The 22,337-nt window shown below is 35.9% G+C and overlaps 1 protein-coding gene and 1 long non-coding RNA gene across 14 annotated transcripts in view; one reads left to right on the forward strand and one right to left on the reverse strand.

Moving 5' to 3' along the window:
• USH2A (usherin) overlaps positions 1–22,337 on the forward strand; it is a 374,435-nt gene that overhangs the window by 170,374 nt on the left and 181,724 nt on the right. For all 12 annotated transcript variants that reach the window (XR_008429695.1, XR_008429696.1, XM_053936908.1 and 9 more), the window contains 3 exons: positions 14,131–14,290; positions 14,777–14,948; positions 19,097–19,244. Coding sequence is in view for 10 of the 12 variants with exons in the window: in XM_053936908.1 (XP_053792883.1) it covers positions 14,131–14,290; positions 14,777–14,948; positions 19,097–19,244 (480 nt within the window). In the remaining 2 variants the exon portion in view is untranslated. The remainder of the gene's footprint in view (positions 1–14,130; positions 14,291–14,776; positions 14,949–19,096; positions 19,245–22,337) is intronic.
• On the reverse strand, positions 15,931–20,751 carry LOC128784956 (uncharacterized). 2 transcript variants are annotated; one of them, XR_008429698.1, is made up of 4 exons: positions 20,620–20,751; positions 19,364–19,552; positions 16,274–16,331; positions 15,931–16,120 (listed from the first exon to the last, which is right to left on the reverse strand). It is a non-coding gene; the product is annotated as an uncharacterized LOC128784956 (long non-coding RNA). The 2 variants fall into 2 exon arrangements; XR_008429699.1 differs by lacking the exon at positions 16,274–16,331.

The raw sequence follows: 22,337 nt of genomic DNA on the forward strand, positions 1-22,337 counted from the left end.
TATTTTGGCTATGGGCTCTGTTTTCTAAACAAAGAGAAGAAAAGCATTGATTTCCTGGCTTGTCTAAATTCTATGATAAGAAATTTAGCCCCTAAAAATGTAAAACTCCCAGATTATTTTTTTCTGTGATATTACTTCAAAATATTTGTCAGAATTAGGCATCTGTAAGCTTTTTGTTCTGTATTTTCTCCTTCAATATCTAGGTTGGTAAGTAGATTTAAAGATGCTAAAATATCTTCAGAAGACAGTGTCTACTGAGAAGGACACATTTAAATGAAGAGTTCATTGAGTTCAATTTGTAAAATGTGAATTTACAGCCTTACAGCCTTTTTTCTTTTTTTTTTTTTTTTTTGATCCATCAGCAGAGCATACTTCTTAATATAATTGCCTTGTAGGTGTTCTGCACTGGCATGTGGATTTGTAGGTTTTCTCCAAGAATACCCTCTTTGCAGTTAGATAGCAAATTCTTATTTTGCTACTTTCTGAGATCAAGTTGTAATGTTGTGTGTGTGAACCTCTCTTGGGTAAACTGGCCAAATCTTGTCTGCTTTGCTCTTGGATTTTTCTGAAGGGCTAATCTATTTCTCTGCATTTTGTCTTTAGTCAGTGAGAGCTTCACATTAAGTGTCATAGTTTCTCTTTGTGAGCTGTTGTCTCATGGTGACCGCTTTTTGTTACGAAATATAATGAGAACTCTTTTAAGATTTGCAAGAGCTAGGATATGGTTTCTTGGCCATGTTGTGCTCATAGCCTGAAGTATTTCTTGTGGGATCTTATTTTTAGCAGTATGCCTGGTAATTATGGTTTGCCTGAAGCTGGTAAAACAAAATGGTGGCTTCTGTTCAGGTTTTAATTTTTCTGATAAAATGGACACATAAGCTTATTGTTTAAAACAAGTTTTCATCCAGTCACAATTTCATTAAGTGCTTTAGAAAACATCAGAAACTGTGCAAGGTTTTGTGTTGAAATTATAAATAATATATTGATCAAGAAAAACATTTCCCCTTTTCTAAAAGATTTTTTTGTTTGTTTGTTTTGCCAGGATCATTCTGAGATACTTGGCAAATGATTTATGCTTAGTTTCAGGTAATGCTGGATTCAGGTAAATAAAGATATGACACCTCTTGCAGAGATGGACTAAGCCCAAACTTGCTGCTTCTACTTGAATCTCTAGATACCCATTTCTAAGGACACATCTCACTTAGCCATAACTTAATAGGCTTGGATAGAGTGGGGCAGCCTTCTTGGTATTTCCAGCTGCATAATGAAACTTCTCTCCAAGCTTTCCCTTATGCCCTGGAAAAGATACTCTTAGTTCTCCTTATTAATTTAGGAACATTAGGTCTCCTGAACTGCTAAACAGTTGATGAATATTTAATTTGAAATAGATATTTTATTCCATGCTTCTGCATTACAAAGTGTGTTGGTTTATCAGCTGTGATAATTTAACAGAGCAGTACATGTATTCTTCTTTGGCTAGTGCTAGGCATAGACACTTCTCTCTATACCTGGTATATCCCAACATTCCTTTAACGTTGGAATACTGATAAATTATGACAATGTACAGGCAGGTAACACCACAGCAGAACTTCTAGGTGATTCCCAACTGGGTTTCCCTTTTCCCTTGCTTTTACTAAATCCATTACCATGAGGGTGTTGAGTCATTTACCATTACTGAAATATTCTCAGCAAATTATTTATTGAAAAAAAAACAGAAAGCTGTATGGACACAAATGAATAGAAAGAGAAATCCTTGATGTTTGCATGTGTTTTGGACTTATAATTTCAGTAAGTCTGAGAAACTTCCTTAGAACTTCAATTTCTGAAATACTTCACCAATTAATGTAAGTCCAGACTTTTCTGAGTATTTTCCATCTTGCACAAGTCTTGTCTTGTGTGTGAACAATACAAGACTGTGTGTTATTAGACCATAAAATAGTTATGTGTAAGTTTGATTTCAAAAATATTTGGTGGTTTGTACGATTGGCGTACTTTCCAAAATCTATTTCTCTATCCTCTTAAGTTATGTGGAAACATATGAAAGGAAAGGATCTTGCCCCAAAAAGTATGGGAGGCATTCTAGGATACTTCCTTTCCTGTTATCACTGCCAGCATTCTTAACTTAGGCTTCTACACTGATTGCTTAAATTGTTTACATAAAGCTTAATAGCCTTTTTTAGTCAGAACTGAACTCCATCATGATTTTCACTAGTCTTCCATTCAATATGTCTTTTTATGATGATTTATTTCTGATTGAAGCATTTTACATAGATTGTAGTTGGACTCTGAAAACTTCTGGGGATTTTCCTCTTTCTTTCATTTGCATGGTTTTTATTGTATGAATAGAGTGACACATTAAAGTGATGGGTTATCAGGAAATTAACTAGTGGGAAAAAAATATTCAAGTGAACATGAAGCTAAACATGTAAACATGTAAGAAGAACATCAGATTAGTCTGCTTTTAAGTAAGGTTTAGACTTGTGGTCTTAAGAAGGATAGAAAGGTGGCTGATAAGCATTGTGTTGGCTGCTTTGGACATGCCAGATTCCATGATTACCATGATTACAGAGGTACAGTCTGCATATTTTTTTTGCAAGTCTGGGTACGTTTATGGCTGCGTAAGGTTGTTCAGAGGTGACCAGAGAATCTGTTTTATTAGGACATTCTGGATCCTCATGTCAGGATCGTTGGCTAGACAGGGGGAATTCACACAAAGGATGCATAAGTGACATTTTCAATCTCTTCTAGGAGAATTGCTGAAAATCAAGGAAATTATCAATAATGGAAAGTTGCCCATGTTGATGCAGTGTCAATAGCTTCTTTTTGAAAGCTGAATTTCATATTAACTTCAACTTTGGAGCTATTTATGATCACTTAATTTTAATAGTGCTAGTAATTTTTGTTCTGATCAAGGAACAAAAATTGAATCCAATTGACAAGAATTTTTAAATATCATGAGTTGGCATGCTAGCCTTTTCATCAGCTCAAGGTGTTAGATTAAACATTTCAACTAATGTGTTTTGAATGTTTTGAGGAATGACTCTTGGGATTTAGTATCATTGTTACAATGTGACATAACAATTTTTAAGTTGTTAAGTTGTACTGGGAATTAAAATACATGTGCTATTTAAGTCTTTCTCCTATGTTTACAGGCAGAGAAAATTGCAGAGAAATTTCGTCAAGTAAAACTAAAAACAAAGTGAGATACACTGAATAGATAAAAAGATTAATAAATTAGAAATGTTAGCATAAAAAAGAGGTACAAGTCTTGGCTTAAATATGAAAAGAAGTTGTGTGGCAGAGATCAAGGCAGAATAAACAAATGGTAAACAGAGCTAGAAAATAATTTAAAATATTTGTATGCAGATAAAAGGAAAAATCCAGGTAGATAAATAGTCTGAGTTCAAAACAGCTGAGAGAAAGTACAAGGAAACTTCTTCATCAAAGAGCCATCCTTAGTGATACTTCTTTGGGAATTACATTAATCAAAATTGTAGCGCCACAGCCAGAGAACCAAAAAACAGTAAAGCAGCTAGACTGAACTAGATCCTTGTTTCTACACCTTATCACCAGCTAACAGAGTTTTTTAAGGTAGAACTGCTGTGGGGAAAACCACAGTTTTGGCAAAATCTGTGGCCTTCATGTGCTATCATAAAAAATGTGGTCACATCAGGTACTTTCAGGCTTCAGCAGAGAAGCTGAGGATGTGAATTGACATAGAGATTAGTTGGCCTCCAGGAGGTCCAACTAGAAGAGCAGTATATCATCTTAACTGTGAATCATAGAATGGCCTCAGTGGGAAGGGACCTTTAAGATCATCTTGTTCCAGCCCTCTGCCATGGACAGGGACACCTTCCACTAGACCAGGATGCTGAGTGGCCCATCCAACCTGGCCTTGAACACTGCCAGGCAGGGAGCAGCCACAGTTTCTCTGGGCAACCTGTTCCCAGTGCCTCAAACACCTTCAGAGTAAAGAACTTCCTCCCAAAAATCGAATCTAAACTGACTCTCCTCTAGTTTGAATCCATTCCCCTTTGTCACTATATGCTCTCTGTCTTTCTTGCGGGCTCCCTTCAGGTACCGGAACGTCTGAAGGCGATCACTCCAAATCTTTCTCTTTTCAGGTGGAACAATCTCAATTCTCTTAGCCTTTGCTCATAGGTGGAAATGAGGTGCTCCATCCCACTGATCAATTTGGTGGCACTGCTTTGGACCTGCTCCAACAGACAGCGCTAGGGAAGCACAGGGAAGTTTCAGTTGCAAGTCATTTGTTATCTTAGTTGTGTCCCTGAGTTTCACAAGAAAACTCATAAAGATGATACCAATAATGTAACATAATGCAGGCATATACCCAGCGATGACTACTGACATAGTGTCAGTTGCTCTCCTGCAAGAAAGAAATAGTAATTATAAAACCAAAACAACTATCCTGAAAATGAAAAATTAAAATTGTGGAACAACAGGACTAAACAATGTACTACACAGGCAAGACTGGAGCAGGGAGAGGGGTGGGGTGAAATACGAAAACCTCTTAAAGGTTTGCCACTTGTGAATTATGCATCTCACTCTCACTAGTAGGCGTAAATGCATAATTCTAATCTGTTCTTATTACTTATTTATAGCACACAGTAGAATGTAAATTCTATGCCTCCTTTCTGGAGGCTTAACATGCTGGTTAAGGTATGCAGATATTTCAAGGAGCCTACATAGACAACTTTCTGGACATAACACCCTGTTGCCAATTAAAAGGCATAAACTTCAAGCAATAAATTTAGGTAGCTCTCCCCTCCCATTTACAGGAGGAACACAAACACGATGTAAGAAATAAGGTATAGGATCAACAGATAATAAGAAGAGCATTCATCTTGAAATAAACTACTCTGCATTATTATTATTTATGATAGTTACTGTTGTTAATAAAGTACATGTGGGACAGAGGAAAAGCCTGCAACAACCACTGAATTTATGAGACTAGGGACAGATGCAAGCTCTTCCTTTTATATTGCTGGCACTGATCGATTTGTATTTTTCCCTGATGATGGTTTATGCCATTATAACTGTTTTGTGGCTCCTTACTATTGACTTATGGTTGTAAAGCACTTCACAAATGAGAACAAGCTTCTGGACATTATATCCTAATCTGCACATCCCACAGATATGCCATAATACAGAGCAGCTGACTGCACCACCTGTGATCTGTGCACCCACAAACATGATTTATTCTGGTAATCCCAGTTTAATGCATCACATCAGATTGTGGCAGTTATGTTATCTGATGGCATTACTGACACTACATGCCATAACTGGGTAGTACAACATGTCAAGTTGAAAAAAACTTTAGGCTTTTCTTTTTTTTCCCTTTGTTTTTGTGTGTGTTTTGAAAGTAACTATGAAAATAAATGAAACAAAATAAAACTCAAAACCAAAACAAAACCAAAAAAAAAGGAATACAAATAATTTTGCCCAACCACATGTTGACCATATTAATGACTCTGCAGCTTGGGCTGCTTGTTTTACTAAGGAGAGAGAAGAGCAGATAGAAATACAGTGTATTTTATGGTGCTGCTTATTTTGTGGTCAGTGGAAAAACTAGCTCAGCTTTTGTAGTCTTGCAACAGATTTAACTTGCTATAAATTGTCTTGTTTAGGAGCAGTGCTCAGAAGCTGAATCCTCCTGCTATCCTTGTTCCAGCACTCCAGTAATGTTTTGGCAAACTCCTTTACCCTCTGACTATAATTCAAGAATACAGAGCTGTTCTGGTCCTGGGAAGGTGATACTATCTCTTCTACAGAAACTCTTAAATCCCATGATGGCTTTCCTGGATGGTGAGAATTGTTCTCTAATCATCTCACATGCCTGGGTCTATACAAAATGATGAAAAAAGTTACTCATCATGGGTGTAAAATGCAGATATTGCTAAATAAAACTTGCAACCTATAAAACATTAACTTAACCTGTAGTTGATGGCCAGTCAAAGAGCCCTTGTTGCAGTTTTATTGTTTAGGTTCCAATTTCTAGTGTTGAGTGTGCTTTCTCAAGCTTCTGCTTCTTTAATGAATTGGCTTTTGTTGATTAAGACTTTTTTTTTCATTAAAATGGTATTTTGTAATTTACTATGCATATTAAATTGTAGTAAGAAAAATATACAAATAAAATTGTCTAAGTTTTTTTCAAAATAATTATTTTGGAAATTTATTTCTTTGATCTCATCCCTCTTCTTCTTTGCTTGGCAGAAAAAAACTTATATAAAATTAAATACAGTGTTAAAGAGTTCTAATTGTCTCAGATACAAAAAGTGAAGTACAGAAATCTTGCAGGAATGTTGTACAGATTTACAAATTATAGTGATGCTTACATAAGTAATTTAAAGAATATTATACTGATACTTAATGTTTCTCTCCTCAAGTTTGATTTACAAAGATAACCTTGAATCATCTTGTCAGCAGTAGTAGATGTGCCACGATTTTAGGTGGGGTGAGTGTCTCTGAAAATTCCACTTTCTGAATTTATTGCAAGTCCTTTTTCCCTCCCTCCCTTCCTCCACCCCCTCCCCCCCTCCCCTTCTATTAATGAAAGGGAATTCAAGGGAACAGAGCATCCTAATAGCTTTTCTATGTAGCACTTACTATCCTATATCCCTCTATGGTGTGTCTTTGTTTCTTTGTAGCCTCTCTTCCTAAGAAAGTGTTTGTAAGTCTCCGCTCTCTCACCGCTGTTTTCCAGACAGACTTTATTTCTGCACTCTGCAATATATGCTGCTCCAGATGAGGCTGCACTATTGATTTATATAAAATGGATAGTAATAGTTGCTCTTTACTTACGATATATTCATATATAACCACATCTTACTTGCCACAGCAGCACATTCACATGTGCTCTTCTGTGGGTTGTAAAAGTGGCAGCCTGGCACTTCATACAATTACCTCAGCACCAAAAGTTAGGTAGGTCTGAATTTTGTTTCTCCCTCTGCAGCAAGATTGGAATTACTTGGGAAGACAGGATGTACTTCTGCTGGTGAGCCAAAGGGCTCTTGGTCATACTAATGTGAATCCAGAGTAGTTCCATTTTTATAGACGCAGGTATCTGAGTTTCAAATTTGCAATGTATTTGCCTACTGCAAATATATTTTCCAGCTGTGAATATAAAGCTGAAGTAATACAGAGGTAAAATGGTCAAATCATGCTTTTTTCCTTTTTCACTTTTTGGGCTAAACATTGACTGAGACATTATGGTTCTTAAGATTTATACTAGCAACTCATCTCTGTTTAAGCTGGAATAAGAAATAAGTGAACGGATTGGAAGCATTTGTGAATGGAAATTTTCATTTAAATCTTAAAATCCGTATGATGTGTAAATAAATGAAGAAGAGGGACATCAAACTAAGATAGTGTTATTGACCACAATTACTTCTCTTCATGTGCCTGATAAAAATTAACGTGCTTCATCTTCTTTCTGATTTCTCCCCCTCTGACCTTCAAACTCACTTTATTTGTCCAGCTTTTATAATTGACGTAAACCAGGGAGACAGTGAATGCTTTTAATTCTAGTCAGCAAAGAAGTAACATGGAAGTTCATATGGCTTTAAAATAAAAGTCTGGAATCCTTGCTCTCCAGCTTTTACAATGAGATATGAATAATAGGCACAAGAATAAAGTGTAAATAAAAAATGCCTATCTAAGGAAGGTTAAAACTAAAATAGTTTTACTAAAATAAAAAGGGATAATGAAAGCCATTAATCAGGAATGGATGTTTATGTGGCCTTGTGAATTGGTCAGGATGAAACCTACCTTTTGAGGAATGAGTTTTGTCTCAAAGAAGTACAAGACTTTGGGACAATAAATGGCAGAAAGTTTGATTGTGCGACAATTAAGGGTGTAAGAGCATAACCAAGAGACACTGTTACTAAATGTGAAGGCAAATAAACTTGATAATATTTGCTGTTAAAACATAATTATCTTTAAATGCCTTAATGTGCTTTGGATCTGTCCCTTTTCCAAAAGTAGAACCATTTTCAGGCATGTAAAATCATTAGTAATTTCTTGAAATCATTGCAGACTGAAGTGATGAAAGATCCTTTTGTTTCACATTTGTGCCAAAGGGCTTTTCTTCTTGAATATAACTATTTTGCACAGTCCAATACATAACTGTTATGTTTTTATGCATAACATATGGGGAATATGTTAAATGGTTTTGTGCTATGCTCTTTATTTCCCAAGATGGAACCTTCAGAAGTGCATAAGTCTCAAAAGGAATGAAGATTTCATAGAATATCCTGGATTGGAAGGGACCTGCTATGGACAGGGTCACCTTTCACTAGACCAAGTTGCTAACATCTCTGTCCAGCCTGGCCTTTGAGCACTTCAGGATTTGAGTATCCGCAACTTCTCTGGTCAACCAGTTCCAGTGTCTTGCCACCCCCCCAGTAAAGAATTTTTTCCTTTATAAGTAATTTGGAAAACCAGAGATATTTACTGCTAAACAAATAGTTTCTAAAACACATCAGCATTTGTTGGCCAGCTGGAAGGCAAGTTATTCTGTCCATGTGCCATTATGTCAAAGTCTTTGCTGTTGTTCTTAGAGCAGGACAACAGCTTATGGTGCTTCCTGAAAAGAGTTACTTGTGATCCTGGGTTTATTTGTTGCTTTTTATTACTTGCACTTGTTTTTAATGGCTTCACAAAATTATTTAAATTTTGTCACTCTGCAACATTACTGAATCACATAAGCATTCTTAGTTATTAATTAATATGATAGAATTTGCTGCTGTCTTGGAAGATAGATGTTTTCTTCAATTAAAGGGCCAGTTGCACTTGTGGAAGGCCATCCATTGCTAATTTACACAATTAGGTACATGAACATATTCTTTGTCTTGATTGAGTTGCCTGAAGTACCTAAGGGGTGTCATTTGTGACACATTGTCTTTTCTGAAGTATTTTCAAGGAAGTGATGAGTGTGGTGTGGGGTTTGCAAATCTATGAAATTATGCAGCATTAGTATAATACCCTTCGAGAGAAAGTTGTACATTAGTGATGGCTCTTTGAGAGTCAATATCATTAAGTGATTGGTGCTTTATAAATAAAGAGAGCAGAATATACTGTACTAGAAGTTGAATATGAGTTGTTGCTTGCTTTCAGGAAATGGTGGAAGGCAGAAAAGTGCTAGTGATGTCTGATGGAGCAAGCCTGATAATGTGACCTTGACACTTAGCATCTGCATTAGATGTTTGGGATTTTTTGGTGGTGTACAGAAATCGGAATATTGACTCTTTGAGAGTCAATATCATTAAGTGATTGGTGCTTTATAAATAAAGAGAGCAGAATATACTGTACTAGAAGTTGAATATGAGTTGTTGCTTGCTTTCAGGAAATGGTGGAAGGCAGAAAAGTGCTAGTGATGTCTGATGGAGCAAGCCTGATAATGTGACCTTGACACTTAGCATCTGCATTAGATGTTTGGGATTTTTTGGTGGTGTACAGAAATCGGAAGGGGACATGGTTGTATTTGGTGGTGAAGATCTATGGTCCCAAGGAGTTTATCTTCTAATTAAATACTAAGTTACTATGTTAATGTATGTATAAGTTAATGTAACAGATCGTGAGAAAGAAGATGAGAGAATAGAGTAAGGACGTGAGTAATGAGCTGAAATGTTCATATAGTGTACCTACATAAACTACATGATGATTGGAATTCTTAGGAAGTTTTTCGTTTTCAAACTCTCTCAGCAGGTTTTTATTGTTGTGCTGCTAACAATCCCTTGCTGCAATGTTGTTAGATCATTTTCCTTTGAATATAGCAATGGGATATTTTCCTGAGAAACCATGTGAGGTTCCTTGCCCAAGTCATGTGAGTGCTCACCAAGACAGGACATTGCCATTTCTGGTCCTTACAGTAGCTGCCTGAAACCAGGGAGAGTGGAGATAGGGAGGAAGAGGGGAACAAGAAGAGTGTGTGGCTCTCTTGCAGTAAATCTGAATATAATAAGAGTGTTAAGATAGTTACAGAAAAAATAAAATATTGCAGCTATTACTACTATGTTATTTTTGAACTGGGATGTATTCTGACAAATAAATGGGAAAGCTTATGTTTTGTTAAATCCTTAATTTTGGTTGGGTGTTTTTTTTTTTTTTTTGACTGTACTAATTATGTTTTTGTAGGTTTTTTTTTAGTAACATCTCTCAAATTCCATGCTAAAAGTGGCACTATAGTGTTGCATATTATCTTTCAATGACTACCCATTAAATTTGATCAAAGCAAGTGAGTGAGTGTTCTTATTGACCATGCAAACGGGGTCATTCTTTATTCTTTATATCTCATGCATTGATTGTGCTCTCAGGACTTATGCAGGTAGTTATTAGAAATTGGAGGGATACCAGCCACTATAGTTGGGTAGTGTAGGAAATTCCAACCACCCCACATATCTAATAATTATAGTGGTATGCAAATATTGATTTTAATGATAGTCACTACAGTTCACTATTCTCTTGCTGATGTGTGAGTTAGAAAATGATTTAGTTTGTTTGTGTTGCCTCTGAGGTCAAAGAGATGAAAAGGCAGGTTGATCTTTTCTCTCCCTCTGCTCCACTTTTTTCTTTGGGGAAAACTAGGTAATGGATTTAAAAGAGATATGTGGGATTTTATTTTAGTTTTCTTCCTTTTTTTTTTTTTTTATTTTCATTTTCTTCCTTTGTTCTGTTTTTAGCATGAAAAATGCAAAATTATTTTTCTGTCTACCTTCTACTTTAATAAGATGACTTGAGGGGATCTTGTACCCTCAAAAAAGGATCTTTTTCTTTTTGTGCTTTTTGTTCTTCTGAGTCTAGAAATGAGAATAAGACCAAATCCTAAATATAGGGGTTTTTTTTCATCAGTGAAGTTCTATAATTTCTAGGCTTAGCTTTGTATTTGTAAAAAAAGAAGTGTTTTCAGTGAGTAGTTATTGGAATATTGAAATAAGAAATATTTGATCCTTAAATTAACTCAGGGAACTGGAATTGTGGAACAGATTGAAATATAACCTCATCAAGCAAATTTTTAAGGAAAAAAATTCAGGTTTTGCAGGAGGTTTAAAAGTAGTAATTGTGTCCTTACTGGGATCGTCTTGTAAATTGAGATCAATGAAATTCGTCCAGCAACAACATGAAATCAATTGTAAAATAACATATAATTCTTACCCTATATTGTAAATAATACTTTGTTTGACATTAGTCACTGAGTTTTCCATGCACTGGGGTGCATTTTCTTGTAACACATTTCCACATAATGCTTGTGGATCTGTCTCTAATGTGTTTGAGAGTGATCTGTTTTTCATGTCCACAATTGCCTACATTTGATCTTATGCAAATCATGCAATCAAGCAAATGGAAAGCAAGGCATTGTTGCTAGAGGACCTTGACAAACAGTGGCTTTGTACTTTTAAAAACCTCCTCCCTCTTTCAAACCCATGTTTGTATCTGTAGCTGTTTGAATCCAGTGATCCATTATGAAACACTTTGAACGTGAAATAGGAAAATATCTCCCAAATTAGGCTCTGATGAATAATTGTATTGATTATGATGTAATAAAATGTAATATGTTTTATTGTTCAGTTTGTTAGTTTCTGCTTCTAACCTCTTAGAAATACTGCCTACCCTATATTTGCTGGTTCATCCAAACTTTGAAGTCCATGGATAGATTTTAATGATGGCAGAGCTCCTACCTTGAATGACATTGCTAAGCCTTGAATTTCTTTGTTTTCTTCTCCTGCTTACTCAAATGAAATTTTTCTTTTTAGCCTTTATCCCAACTAAATCTTTGAGATTCAATTGAAACTTTCTATTTAGTAGTCAAAATACTTTGGTGTTGATAAATCAAGATAAGGAATAAAGATTTTCTTAGATGCTGGTGACATGCTGCTTTTTTAACATATTTTATATTTCAGCTATTTTTTAAACTCTCCTATCCTTTCCTCCCCTTTCACTGTGTTTATCATCTGATCTCAAATGGTCTCTCTGCTCATATGTGCTGTGTTATCCATTCCTTGCTGTTGTTTTTTTTTCAAACTTTACATGTTTCCCTGTCTTTTCTTCTTGCTCTTTCCATTCTTGGTACTGAGACACACAAGGTAACTTATAGGCAATTGTTTTTTTCAGGGAGGGAAATAAAACATTTTCTCATCTTCCATTCTCTTAATCCTTGAAAAAATTCTTCCCTCTTCAAATTACACAAGGTAGTTCCACAAATGTATGCCTGCCAGTAGTCTCATCAGCTACAATCTGCATCAAACCCCGCACTGACAAGGAAAAGAGTGATCCACCATAAACACATGGAAAAGAAGAAATCAAGTTTTTCCTTTCCTTTCCCTTGGGTTATATTCACTCTTCTTGGTGAAACCCTACCATATAATTTCAACTTTGAGAGAAGAATGCATAATCTAGGAGGTTATGAATTATACAGGTTCCATGAATTGCTTTAATCTATTCATTTTAGGATTGCTGAAAGTAAAATCCTTCTGGTCACTTGTTTGCCCACCCACAACATGGAATATGTAATACTTGTGTCACAGACTTTCAGCTCCATCTGCATTTTTTGTGGCTTCTCTTATGGCCGCTGCAGGGAATAAGGGACCCAGGAAGGTGTGCAATAATGAAGGCAATGCAGCCAGTGCAGTACATGGAGTTTCCCTGCATGCTGAGCCAGCTTGAGCACCTGCTCTGGAGTGTGCTTTCCCCCTCTCACTGACTTAAGCACTGCTTAACCCTGGTAGAATCAGTCCCATTATGTTGATTAAACATGTCACTGTTAGAGGCATTCACTTGATGATTTTTTTTTTAGCTGCAGCATTTTTTTTTTTAACTCGCACTTTGCCATGTGCTCCATAGAACAATAACACTGAGTGATACAGTATTTTCAATAAAAATGCACAAGTTCATTCTCTCCTTACACAGAGTGGAGCAAATCAGAAGAAATTCCATTCCTGCAGGGACTGGAGGTGTTATATGAGGGGAAAACCAATGAGAGAGAAGTTGGATCTACAACATTTTTGCTTGGGTGATGTCTGTGTCATCCAACAGGAATTTTTAAATTTGTCCTCAAAAATATTTTGTAAAAAATATAGTTTGATACTATTGGGCTCTGAAAACACTACTATTTATTATGTCTTACAAAAACACAGAACTTTTATGACATACTGAAAATGTGTGTCTATTGAACAAACATTTTACCTGTATACCTTATGCAGTTGCCAAAACCGCAACTGTAAATTGCTTCTTAAAAGATTTGCTTGTTAAAGTCTGTGATTTGTACTTTAATGAAAAAAGAGAAAGGAAAATACTAGAAAATTATGACTGCATTACTTTCCTGTTACAATTTTTCTGTCAAAAAATCCATTGTTAGTATAGGGAAGAATATATGATCTTTTAGAATATTCATTCAGCAAAAATGATACATTTTATTCACCATTTTCTGCGGTAATTGAAACTCAAGATAGCTTCAAAATTAATAACCATTGAAAAGTTGTTTTGCTATAGCATTAGATGGGTTGTCTTTACTGAAATGTATTTTACGAGTGTTTGGTGTTCGTGCAGCTGAAGACAAACAGGCAAAGAGAGAATGGTTCAGTAGGAGTGGTGGCAATAATGAGCTTCCTTTGTGTTGTTGCTTGTAGGGAAATCTGCATGGATTGAATTGTTGTATATATCAATGCTTGACATTCATATTTCATACAGCACATTTAAAAAAATATATAATCCAGTTGTGTTAATGAACATGTACTTGTGTTTCCATTAATTTAATTTTATTTGATTCAATAGTCTCAAAGGCGCTCATTTGCCAATGTAGCAAAGTGATGTAGTATGTAGCACCTGAAAATCTAATTTTTTTTTGGTTGGTTGGTGTACATTCTGGTGTAAATGGAGTACAGTGGGGTTATCTCAGCCAAAGCACACCCCACAGATTTATGGGTAGTCAAAATTTGCAGTTGTCTACTACTAAAGAACCAGTACCTATTCATTCCTCTGGGGCAAATCTGAAACATTTAAGAGACACAGGTCCCATTTCCTCTTGATTTTCTAAACTCACTAATCTCTGAAAGCTACAGAAAAACAAGTTAAAATGAATACACCACGTAAATTCTTATTCTTTTTTTGCCCTAGATTTGGGAGTTTTCACACCACACCACTTCCTGCTCACTGCATGCACGCTTGCTGGCTGTACAAACAGTTCCCAGGTCACCTTGTTTACGGCACAGCTGCCACCATCTCACGTAGATGCCCCAGTCCTGACAGTTTTGGATTCTAGAACAATATATGTACAGTAAGTAAAGATTTCTTCTTTCCTGACAACACAATAGTGCATCAGTTTATTCAAGAATTCCAGTGAGTTCAATCAGGGGAAGGGTTTGTGACATAAAATTAAATTTATTATGATTAAATGCATAGAAGTGATTAGTTTAGTGGTTCTGTGAACCTTCTGATTATCACTTGCCAACTTAATTTCCATTTTGTCTTTACGCAATCAGTATAACCTACATATGGGCATAGCCTCTGCAAACTTCAGTGCAGGAAATGTTCTGGTGATATGCCCCTTTTGTAGCCCCTGCTTTGTGTGTAATCATTTATCTACTGAGTACAAATACTGCATTAGAGGTATGGCTTAGATTTATTTTTATGATTGCACAACTGGGTTTTCAAATTCTCAAAATAAACCCCATGAAGTCCTCTAAACAAAGCCTTACATTTTTCAACGTGTTCTGAATCTTTATTTGGTCTGGTCTTAATCATATTTTGCTTTTATTTGCAGATGGAAAGAGCCAGTAGAAGTAAATGGAATCCTAGATCGCTATATAATTTATATGGCCACCAATGAGCAGAATTTTACAAAGTGGAATGTAATCTATAACAGCACAGAACTTTTTTTGGATTTTACTATTCCGCAGCTTTTCCCGGGTACTGAATACCTCATAAAACTAGCTGTAAGTTTTAAAGATGTGTAGTAGAGGTGTAAAATGGTGAAAATGATCCAGACTTTGTTAGCATCTTAATATTTAATGGTTCTTGTGTCCACTTTATTTAACCTCTTCTTTTTGAAACTAAGGGGGGTGAGCCATCCTGAACAAAAGTAGTTTTTTTGTTTCAAAACAGACTCACAAAAATGTGTATGTAATTTAAATACAGGTTTTCGTCAAGGATAAGTTGGATAACTAATAAAAAATTGAGCAGAACTATATTAAATGTTTTTAAAACGTTTCATTGCACACAACTTACAAGGAAACATTTAATATATTTTAAAGTGTCAACCTTTCATATTTTGTACCATAGCAATTTGTTCTTTCATCTTAAAATTTCTACCTAGAAGGAAATAGCAAAGAAGAGCAGTTCAGTGTAAAGTAGCACTTTGTGTATTCAAATCATTTTAAAAGACATTAGTGTTTTCATTGCATTTTTTATCATTGGTTTTATTTTGTGATGAAATAGAACAGCTTCAACTCACTAACAAACCAGAAAATATGTGAATAAAAGGAGGGGATTGTCCCTTGTTTTAAGCACACTGTTCATTTTATAACGATACCAATATAAGGATATTTGCTTTGATAAATGCCATAGAAAAATATTCTGCTCTTGATTATGAATAAATTTACATTTATGTAGACTGGATATGCATTCATTTTTTTTTAACATGCTCTTGAATGTTCTAAATATTATACCACACAAAATAATCTACCTTCAGGTAATGATAAGGATCTGACTTGAACCTGAAAAAAACAAGGATATTCAGTCTAATTACAGCTTAGATACATGTTGGAATTAATTCATTTGTGCCTAGATATTTCAGCAGAGTAAATTGCTTAGCATATATAATAGCATCATGTCCAAAACTAAGACATTACTTCAACAAGCATTTTATGCTTTGATTTTTTATTTATTCTTTACAAAAGAATTTGTGCTGTCCTTCACTGTGCCACAGCTCTTCTCTGCTCCTGCCCAGCTGCTATGCATGGCAGCACAAGGAGAGAGCATCAGGGAAGAATTAACAGCTACAATCTGGAGAGCACCTGGGACTGCTTCTTTTGGTGGCTCTGCCTTGGGATACGGGAGGAGGTGTTGTGTGGATGTTGGTTTTGCTTCATCAGCATGTGCAGATTTCCTAGAAGTTATCAAATAAATTTTTAGGAACCTTTTGCTCTTTATATTTTATTTCTCACTTCTTTGTAATTTTTTTTATCCCTCTTAATATTTGCATTTAATCAGAAAGTAGGAAAAGATAATTTCTTCCAGTGACAAAGATAACCAGATTTACCTGGATAAAATGCAGTGGTCTGTGATAGGTGAGTTAGAAGATCTAAATGTCCTTGCAGCTTTGAAAATGATAAAAGTGCATGAAAATTTCCATATCTTTGAGGTGTGATAGCTTTCATAAAACATATATAGAACTAGTTTGACTGGTTTGAGAGGAATGTACTGTTAGAGGTTTACAAGTTATGAAGATTAAACATGGCCAAATGTTACTTGTATACTTTATGAAAGGAAAAAACTCCAAATATAAAAAAACCCAACAAATACCAGATCCACAAAAAATTCAAATCAAGCATACACACCTGGAAAAAAAATATTTAGTGTTTCATATATAATTTAAATGAATTTTGATAAAACTTTAGAATAAAAATACCCCAAACAACCATCAACAGTGGAAGATGTAACTAAATTCTTCCCTTTTTTTTTTTTTTTTTTTTTTTTTTTTTTTTTTTTTTTGTTAGAATGAAATACTTCTATCAGCTAGAACCTTTTTCTTTTCCTTGTTTCACAGTTACTATTAACTTTGGTTTGTATCCATTCAAAAATTGGTTTTGGTTTCTGTGTTGAGTTATCAAAAATTGCAGCTTGAACACAGGAATCAGGAGCCTCATGAGCAGAACTTTCAGCACATCACAGGCTGTTGTCTTTAACTTTTGTATGAAAGGTTAATGTTACTACATTGAAGAGAGTTAGAAAGTATTTATTTTTGCATGCTGTTACCAATTTTCAGAATTGATCACTGCCATTTAATATGCAGCAATTTTATTAATAAATGAGTACAACAGGTTTTGTGAACAAATCTAATGCTTCTTTCCTAAAGTCTGCCAAGAAGACATAGGGTCATGTCTCCATGGATTAGTGCAAAGGAACTTGTTTTTGTTCTGTTTGTGTTCTAAGCTGGGTAAGTGTGAGCCAGGCCAGTCTGAAAGCAAATGGAAAGCTGAAAAGTTGTCTTTAGTAGCAAGGGTGTCACTCTTATTTGTATGACTGAAGTGCTTTTGTGATTGAACTGTTAAGTCAGTATCTCCTCAGGACACTGCAGTGTGGGTAAGCTGGTTCAGTGCTGCTATGTGGTGTCATCTGATATGATTTGCATCGGTCCTTTGGCTGTCCACTTCCTTTGGTATTTTTTGCAAATTTCACCTGAAATCTGTTTCTCAGAGTGACAAAATGGGAACTCAGTCTGAATTAAGGTTTTTCATGGCTTTGAGCATCACTGGATGTGATAGCCAGATGTCCAGTCAATTTGGATACACCAATCTAAAATCCCCCTACCTAAAATGCAGATGAGCTCCCTTTTGCTGATTTTCATTAGAAGAACCAGAAACCTCATATCCCAGCAAATTTCAGAGATACAAAAATTGAGCTGTGTGAAATTCAAGAAATAAATGAATGGACAGGCTGCTGTTACCAAGCCCTTAAATGAAATGCTCTCCACTGGTGAAGTAGGCCTGGTGGAAATTAATTAGCAAGTCAATAAGGAATAAATGAGAAAGAGGCCTTCCAGAACTGCTCTTTTCAGCTTCTTCATGAAGCCAGTGGAAGTGGAATCATTCAAAGACTATTCTCCTTCTCCTAGAAGGATAATTTTCTTAAATATTTTTCTTAACAAAATGCTAATGTTTACCTGAGCATCCATCTAAACTGACACTATTTTTTGGTTTTTTTTAATAAACATTATCATGTTTAGAGTAAATGCCATTTTTTGCATGTTCCCAAAACTGAGTTTGCATTCTTTCATCTTTATTTGGTAGTTCAGACTGAACATGGAGTCATTCTTTAGTTGTATTGGGAATGTAATTTCCAGTTATATCAAAACAATCTTTATGTATAAAGAGCCTCTCATTTACAAACAATACTTATTTTTACCCTTGGGGTCAGTATACAGTTTTGGAGGGCATAGGGAATGTATTTGACTGCTCTCTAATTTGAAAAACAATGTGAAATGGGAAACTGAAGCTAATGCTTTCAAATGAAATATAATAGATTGAGAGAAATGTTTTATTCCTGGAGATCTGGAGAGCAAGGTTCTTTGTGTGCTGATGATCTACTTGTCCACTTTAGTACATGGAGGACTTACTAAAACACAGATAATCCCATAAATTTTATGTAAGTGTATGTCCAAATGTAAATATTTGTTGAATTCAGGTTTTAATTTTATTATTAAACAAAACCCTAAAAATAAACAATAACCTAGCACAAAAATCTTTCAATGCAATACCGAGATATATATTTTTATGCTTTTTAACGTGTGTAGTCTTGTCATCAGCATTAGTGCAAATAATTGGCAAAACATCACACGGACATGTTTACATGTGCATGTGCACATGTTTACATGTGCATGTAAAACTTTAAAAGCCTGTTATATGGAGTGATATGCACTTTTGCCTGCACATTGTATTATTTCATATCCCAAACAAAATATAAAAATTGCGTGGTTAACATTTTGTTCTCTGGCAACTGAAATACAAATTATTTTACTTTATTTTCCATAAACATGTAATAATAACAACTAATACACACTGGTTTATAATAGGGTGGTTTTTCACTATTACAATTGCACATGCTCCGGGTGCTGTTGTGAAGTACAGAAGAATGTTTAGCTATAATATGCCTAAAAGCTAAGTATCATGAGTTATTATACATCCTCTTGTTATTTAAGAAAAGAGGTAAACAAATCTATGCTAACAAAAGTGTTCTACCTGAAAATTATAGGCTTACTAAGTTTAGATGTGGAAGAAGAATGAAACTTAGGCAAAAAACCTAATTGCTAAAATTATTGGTACTACACTGAAAGGTGTTTATTTGTTCTGATTAATATTTTAAGGCTTGCACGGGAGGTGGGTGTTCTATAAGCGAAGCCAGCGCAGCTATAACAGATGAGAGTACACCAGAAGGGGTTCCTGCTCCAAAAGCCCAGTCATATGCATCTGACTCCTTTAACATCTCGTGGACTAAGCCTGAGTATCCGAATGGTAAGTGAACTCTTTTAGCCTCAAGTTAAAAAGATGATTAGTAAAGGTAAATTAATATTCTAAATGGCAGCTTATATGTGGTGCTTAATTTTTAATGATCATTTTAGCACATAAAATACCTGAGATAGTATCATTGTCTGCAGCTGGGAGATTGTGGTTTTCAGCCCATCATGCAGTTTCAGTGGCTCAAAAGTGCTCCCTTTTGATAGTTCTTGTGTACTGCATCTCATTGTTCAGTGTTTTCCAGGACAACTGAGCTGATGAATAGGCGTTCTTGGAGAATATCAGTCTAGGATGTTAATTTCACCCTCCAATAAAAAATTAATTTATTTTACATTAATTGATATGTAATATTAATTAGATTTGTGTTCTGCATACTTATCATATAGTTGTACATTTCTATGCCTGTGAAAGTTAAATAATATACTTTCTTTTGTTTAGAAATTTTTTCCATTTGGAAACATCCATATGTAAAACTTTTAAACAAATGTTACTTTTCTAGTGGGGTTGCACGGTATCATTTACTTTGGAATTCACTCTTATTTTATTATCGTGCATGTAGCAGTTTAAATCACTGCTACATGCATGATAATAAAATCAGAGTGATACTATGTAGGAATCAGTAAATTTGAAGTATCAGAAATGTTTTTCTTTACTGGCTCATGATATTATTTCGATATATAGAATTATTTCTCCCAGTGGTATCACAATAATTTCATTTTTTCCTGCAAGTTTTTTCCCTCACTTTCAGTTGTGATAAAGCACATCCTACTTGTTCAACTTCACTAAAGACATTTTAAATGATTCCCCCAGAAGTGGTGATTGTATTCTGTAAGGTCTTGCCTTACATTTAGAAAGAAATAAGAATATGTCACCTGTTAAATAATGTATTTGATAATTTATGGTTTTTTGTATGGAAGTCATTGTAGAAGATTTTGCTTCCTAGCCCCTTAGAAACTTTCTAACCCTATTTCTAAAATCTCATCAGCATGTGTGGCAAAGGCAAGGAGGCAGGAGAAATGGGAAGGTTAAGGGAGGGGAGGGGAGAAAATGGCAAGGACAGTCATGTATGTGGCTTAGTGCTAAAATCTGAATAATTTTCTCTGAAACAGGCATTTTTAATAGCTAGTTTCAGGACCTGATCCTGTTATTCTTGCATTGTGGAAAAAAAATCCAAACCATTTAGAGAGTGGTTTAACTAATGAAATAAATATAAATACATATGTCCATATACATATTTATACATGCATATCAACAGCACACAATAAAGACCTAGTGTTTAATAAATAAATTTCCACAAGCTTCCTTTAAAACAACTAAAAGCTGGGATGCATGACTAAATTTGAGTGTTGTAGATTGTTAATACAGCATTTACCGTGTACAGCTCGACTCTCCTTTTAACTACAATAAACAGCTTGCTACGGAACTGCTGATGGTGTTGGTGCACCCTCAGCAAGTTTGCAGATGTTACCAAATTGGGTGGGAATGCTGATCTGCTGGAGGGCAGGAAGGCTCTGTGGGGGGACCTGGACAGGCTGGATCAGTGGGCTGAGGCCAGTTTTATGAGGTTCAACAAGGCCCAGTCTGGGTGCTGCCCTTGGGTCACAATGAGACCAGGCTGTGCCACAGGCTGGAAAGCTGCTGAGTGGAAAAGCACCTGGGGGTGCTGGTCAACAGTGTCTGAACTGCAGGACCCAGTGTGTGCCCAGGTGGCCAAGAAAGCCAATGGCATCCTGCCCTGGATCATCAATAGTGTGGCCAGCAAGACCAGGGTGGTGATTGTCCCCTTATACTTGGCACTGGTGAGGCCACACCTCCAATCCTGTATTTAGTTCTGGTCCTCTCACTCAGAAAAAAGACAATGAGGTGCTAGACTGAGTCCAGAGAAGGGCAATGGGGCTGGGGAAGATGCTGGAGCACAAGACTGATGAGAAGCAGCTGAGGGAGCTGGGGCTGTTTAACCTGAGAAAAGGAGGCTCAGGGCAGATCTTATCCCTCTCTACAACTGCCTGAAAGGACGGTGTAGCCAGGTGGGGGTCAGTCTCTTCTCCCAGGTAAGAAGCAATAGGACAAGAGGAAATGGCTTCAAGTTGTGCCACAGAGGTTCAGATTGTGTATAAGGAAAAATTTATTCATGGAAAGGATTCCCAAGCATTGGAACAGGCTGCCCAGGGAAGCAGTTGAGTCACCATCCCTGAAGGTATTTAGAAGATGCAAAGATGTGGCACTTTGGGACATGGTTTAGTGGTGGATTTAGCAGTGCTGGGTTAACAGTTGGACTCAATGATCTTCAAGATCCTTTCCAACCTAAATGATTCTGTGATTTATCTAATAACATCTTTTCTTATTCTCCGATTTTCTGTTTCCATCCTTTCCCCATTTTCTTGAAAAGAATTTTAAAAAAACCCACCAGCAAATAAGCTCTAAAAGTTTTGACTGAGCAAGTGCTTAATCAGGAAGGTTCGCATTGTTCAGTGACTTAGTTTTGCTCATTCTCAACACATCTTTTGGGCTGCCTTGTGGCCACATCATTTTTGATGGCTGTGTCAGTGTTTTAAAACTGTGTAAGAGGCTGAAAAATATCCTAGTTGAGAAGAATAAAATTTGAGAAAGACCAGCAGAAGGTACTTAGGTACTTTCCCTAAAACTTTATTTCTTCAGCATTCTACTGGTGCATTCTTGTTTTTTCTGTATTTTTTTCCCAAAAGCATAGAAACTGTTTCCTGCTTTGAACTGAATTGGTTCAAGCTTGGTGTGTTTCAGGGTGCTAAGTGTAAAGAGTGCTTTTCAAAAATGCCGAGCTTGGCTTTGTTTCAGGTGGAAACCTCAGAATTGCAAAGATTTGCATATCATAGATTGTCATCTCCTTATTAGATCTCTGGGGCCATTCCTTTCTCTCCTGCCTGCTTTGGTTTGCTACTGCTTGACAGATGCTACTGCTTATTTCCACGGGCTGAGGAGGCTTATCAGCTTCTAATCGGTGTGTGGGCTGGCTGGGGTTTGGACAGCACAGACTTTGCTATGCTCTCGTGATATATATGGGGTCCAGCTGTTTGCCTTGAATTAGAGAAAAGTTAAGGAGAATTAAAATGC

Source organism: Vidua chalybeata, chromosome 3, assembly GCF_026979565.1.
Source record: "Vidua chalybeata isolate OUT-0048 chromosome 3, bVidCha1 merged haplotype, whole genome shotgun sequence".
Lineage (NCBI taxonomy): Eukaryota > Metazoa > Chordata > Aves > Passeriformes > Viduidae > Vidua > Vidua chalybeata.